This window comes from Pteropus vampyrus, unplaced genomic scaffold (assembly GCF_000151845.1).
Source record: "Pteropus vampyrus isolate Shadow unplaced genomic scaffold, Pvam_2.0 Scaffold31, whole genome shotgun sequence".
Classification (NCBI taxonomy): Eukaryota; Metazoa; Chordata; class Mammalia; order Chiroptera; family Pteropodidae; genus Pteropus; species Pteropus vampyrus.
Window position 1 is genome coordinate 7,947,142 of NW_011888812.1, and position 4,953 is coordinate 7,952,094.

Here is a 4,953-nt window from a genome sequence, read left to right on the forward strand (position 1 = left end):
TGAGTGCAGCACTCCCAACCCCTAAGGCCTGGTTCATGATTGGCAAACTCTCTGAATTTGGGAGCTTTTGCCAAAAGTAGAGCCACAGCTTGCTGGGGGAAGAGGGCACAGGTGTGTGAAAGAGATGCCTACCGCCTGTCGTGCTGGGAAATGGGGCCACTCCGATGATCATTTACTCTGGTGTTTCAGTCACTTCCTTCCTTCCTGTTTTTCTTTCCCTCTCACCCTGCAGAGCCTTTTTTCCTTCCTTCCTAATAAAACCTTCCAAACTTGCAGATGCAGCTCGGGGGGCCATGATTGCATGGTTATGATTTTGAGTTCTCTTACTATATTTACCAGCCGTTCTGTGCATCGACGGACTCACTTTGGCTGGAGGCTTCCTGGAAAGCTCAGGAATGAGGTGCTGCGTCAAGTTCCTCTCCTAGTACCGTGGCGAAGGCTTTGAGGAGAACAGATAGTCCAGGCCCAAGATAAGGGTCTTGGGCGATACTCATGGGACAGGATTGTTCTAAGTTTATGGATGAACGCACTTATAACATATTTTATTACAGTTGATATTTAATTCTTAAAATCATTGTTACTGAAAAAAGTGAGCAAACAGCCTGTTGTGTTCTCAACTTTCTAGGAGCTAATGTTGTTGTTTATGAAAATCTACACTTAGTACTACTTTGTCCCAGAATATTAAACCTAAGCCCTCTTTGCTCTAAGGATTATCTAGAGTCAGTGTTGTGTTTCTGTCTGGAAATACAGTTGTCATTAGAAGAGAGGGACACACCAGGACCACTTCTCAGCTTAGGTGTGGCAACCATTCCAGACGATAGAGGGCAGTCAGGCCACACAGATTCTTTCGAAACCAGCTAATCACAAAGTGATCCCCGATGTGGCTCTCGGCTCCAGTGTGCCTGAGTGGGCTACTATTTTATGGATTTGGTTATTCTGGGAAAGGGAAATAGAGAAGGGAAGGAAAAGAGCTGCTAGGAATGCAATGTCTTCACCTGCTGTTCTGGGTTTATTTTGAGAAGGGCTTGTTTCTGTTTGGGACATTTTGCTGTTTGCTGACATTTTGGTATATGTATCTGCGTGGGAGAAGGATTTTATTTTTATCAAGTGCACATGTTTAATGGGGTTTCACTTCTCTGCAGGAAAGTGTCAAGTAGTCAGGAGAAAGTTTAAGTTTTTGCTAGTTCTTAGGTGTTAAGGATTAGGAAGGTTGAATTGTTTTCCCTGCGCATGTATTTTGGTGATTAGAGGCAGTCCTACAGCAAGTAATGAATCACTCTGTAGTCCTTATCTTTGCATGTGGGAAACTTCATTTTGAAACCTAGGTGGTCTTCTGGTTGTGGTAAGGAATAGTAAATTTGTTTGCTCATTTTTCTTCTCCTTTGTCCTTGCTCCTGATTCAGAGGCGGCAAGAACCATGAGTATGGAATAGTTTCAGCAGGAGCTGCAGATCAGATTATTCAGAAGTTAGAAAACAGACGGGCTAAATGAGACTGCTCGTTTCTTAGCTCTCCCGAAAACTAAAGTCACAGGTGTGATTACTTAAGAATTTTCTCGGGGAAGTGCAAGAAGGAAATGTCTGCTCAGTGAATATGTCTTTTATACTGCTTAAATCTGGTTTTATTTCAATTGCAATTTAAAAAGATTATACACATGATATACCTTCTTTGTAGAAGGTTGGAACAGTATGCAAATGTATAAAGAGTAAACTATAAAAATGTGCTTTTAAACCCTCTCTTTTCACTCCTTTTCTGAAAGGTAATTGCTGTCTTCTTTCTATGGGTTTATGCATACACACACACACACACACACACCCACCCACACACATGCATACACACACATGCACACTCATTTTATTTTAACTTAAATGGGAGCAAATGATACCTCAATGCCTTGCTTTACTGATCTTTGTTTTCTCAGATATGTTCTGTGATATTATTACGACCTTGGATTTTTATTATCCTGTCTTTGCACATATCTCTTAAAAATTTGTTTTGTGTGGGTGAATATTTATTTATTTAAACTTGCGGAAAATTTCAAACCTGTATTAAAGCACAGAGATTACTACAGTGAACACGAGGTCCCCCGTCCAGCTTCAGTAGTTGTCACCGCGAGGCCAGTCTGCATTCATCTGTGCTCCTGGCACTCCCACCAGAGTCTCTAGAGGCGAACTCCAGACGGTAGATCATCACACATGTGAACATTTCACCTTGAACCTCTGCGTGATGGGGCTTTTTGAAAAACCTAACTAAAGTACTATTATCCTACCTAAAAAAAACTAATAGTAATTCTTTAATGTCACCAAATATTCACCATGTATCTAGCCATTTCAAATTTATTTGTCTCATAGATTTTTTTTTTTTTTTTACAGTTTATTTGATTCAGTAAATAAATATGACCAATAGAATTGGTCAGCGTCCCTCCCCCACAAACCTGAAGCTTTATATTTGAGGAATTTGCAGGCCTGATTGCTTGGTTTAAAAGGAAGCAAAGGGTAAACCTGCAGTCTGAGTTTAGGCCCTGTGAATACTCAGATAAGAGGAGGAGAACTATGAGCACATCCGAGGACACAGCCACACTAGGCACTGTGGAGTATATGGGGCCGTGGGGAGGCTTCAGTGACAGAGACGACCTAGATCCAGAAGTCCTGGCAATGCTAAAAATGCCAGAGAACACTGAGTGATATAACACTTAGACTGGCATGCGTCTGATTATCATATTAATACCTTTTTAAATGCAGGTTTTCTATCCAGTCTCTTGCAGCTTTGGAACTGATCTCTGATTTTGGGATACATAATGGGAAAACAGAATGTACTTCTCAGAAATTCACTTTTCAGTCAATGTAAAACACGTGTTCTGTAAAGCAAAGCATGCTTACAATATTTTCTCCATTATAGTATTATGGGAACATTGGCAGAAAAAGATAAAGTGACTTAAAGTTGAACTCTTGTGAGTAGCAGGGCTGCTGTGAGGCCTGTTTGACTAAATGCAGTCATGGCTCTTTCCAAGATCACAAATGGAGATCACACGTGTACAGTCTGTGACATAAGACATGCTTCAGATTGCATGCTTTCCTACTACCAGTGCATAGCCCCTCACCCTGCCCCCCAGGGACAGAATAACAGTAAAAGTTGGTGTGATTTACACCTGCTTCCTTTCTTACCGCATACGCAAACCCCTCTCCTCTGGGGCTGTGGGTATAACTACCTAATCACCCACTGCCCTGGCTTACCTGGACTGTCCACTGCCTGTATATTGGATCCATATTTGCGTCTCTGCACAGAGGTCACGGGGGCCCATACAGCCTGCTTGCCATCATGATCATGGAACCTGCTCAGATTCATGTTGGATGGATTCATTGCTGAATGCTAATCAGGAAAAATAAGACCGTATGTTTGGTACTAAGGATAGTCATTAAGTTTTTCAGAGTAGACTGGCAGCTGGAGGGATTTTTAGCCTGCACATTACCTCACTAACCAATTCTTGGTTTCATAAATCTTAAACAAACAGATTGGGACTCCCAGGCGTGGGCTGAAAATCTTTGAACTTTACCCGGTCATGTTAGGAGAGAACGTCCGCTGTCATCAGGGCAGGTAGGGGATTGGCAGCAATCAGTGTTGCAAAAAATGTGGTTTCTCAGTTTCGACATTTGGCTCAGACTGTATAGTGTGTGGAACTGGCAAAACTCTGCCCCAGTAAGTGATTTTGATGGGGTTGGGGCCTCAACGACAGGATAACAGTAAAAGTTGGTGTGATATACACCTGCTTCCTTTCTCTGATGAAGTGTCGTTGTACTACTTGCTGGATCCAATTAAAACAGTGTGTTAACAGCTTTCTATTTTAAGGAGAATAAAAGCTAGGGCATGCAAACTGCCAGAAAAGCACTAAAAGTCCAATTCTGGATTCTGCTTCCTGTATAGGGAATTGGGTTAAAAAGACCGAGTAACTGGAGGAGATGGTGATTGCTGGTAGAGGCTACGTGATTCACACATAGCTCTGGGGGAACAGTGGGCAGAACTGCTTATAGCAGGACTTGGAGAGGGGCTGGGGCATAGGCAGTGTGAGATGTGATACTTTGTTGTCACCGCTGCTTTCTGTGCCCATTGTCTCCTGAGATTCTAGTCAGTGAGTTGGTAAGTGACGGCCCCAGCCAGTCTTCCCATGCAGGCCTATTGTTATGCCTGTTATCGTACATATATTTAAGAGTTGGGTATGACTTTGTCCTCTGAGCTGTGATGTATTTTAAAAAATGGAAAGTAAATAAGGACTACGTAGGATCCCAGAGGCAGGCGGGTGACTCGGGAATAGAATGCAGCTGATGTCCAGGAGATGTGAGTGTAAAACAGGTAGCACAATGTCTTTATAGAAAAACGACTGTGTAAACATCAGTCGTTGTTGATACTAAGACTCAATTATAGCAGGTCCTTGAATAATGTCATTTCATTCAACTTCGTTTCGTTATAACATTGACAAGATGCAGTAGGAACTTAACTCTTGTTTGTATCAATTAGCCCAGCGGTCCCCAACCTTTTTGGCACCAGGGACGGGTGCTCCTATGAGAATCTAATGCATGATGGTCTGAGGTGGAGCTGAGGCGGTGATGCTAGCGCTGGGGAGCGGCTGCAAATACAGATGAAGCTTCACTTCCTCGCCCGCCACTCATCTCCTGCTGTGCGGCTTGGCTCCTATCAGGCTATGGACCGGTACTGGTCTGTGGTCTAGGGGTTAGGGGCCCCTGAATTAGCCTATGGTAAAATTGGTTTCATTTTATGTCATTTTGCTTAAAGTCACAGAACCTGCCCACGACGTTAAGTGAGGACTTACCGTACTGCTATCCCTTTCCACAGAGCTTAATCAGAATGAAGACCTTTTTTATTGTTTGACAAAATTTTTTCCTTTCAGGGCTCTGTTGGCTGGTGGTGGCTTCTCCACATGGACTTACCGGCAAGGCTA

At 42.9% G+C, this 4,953-nt stretch overlaps 1 protein-coding gene across 1 annotated transcript in view; it reads left to right on the top strand.

Annotated features, from left to right (window-relative positions):
• EXT2 (exostosin glycosyltransferase 2) overlaps positions 1 to 4,953 on the top strand; it is a 129,985-nt gene that overhangs the window by 1,446 nt on the left and 123,586 nt on the right. The window contains exon 2 of the mRNA XM_023528792.1: positions 4,903 to 4,949. Coding sequence (XP_023384560.1) covers positions 4,903 to 4,949 — 47 coding nt within the window. The remainder of the gene's footprint in view (positions 1 to 4,902; positions 4,950 to 4,953) is intronic.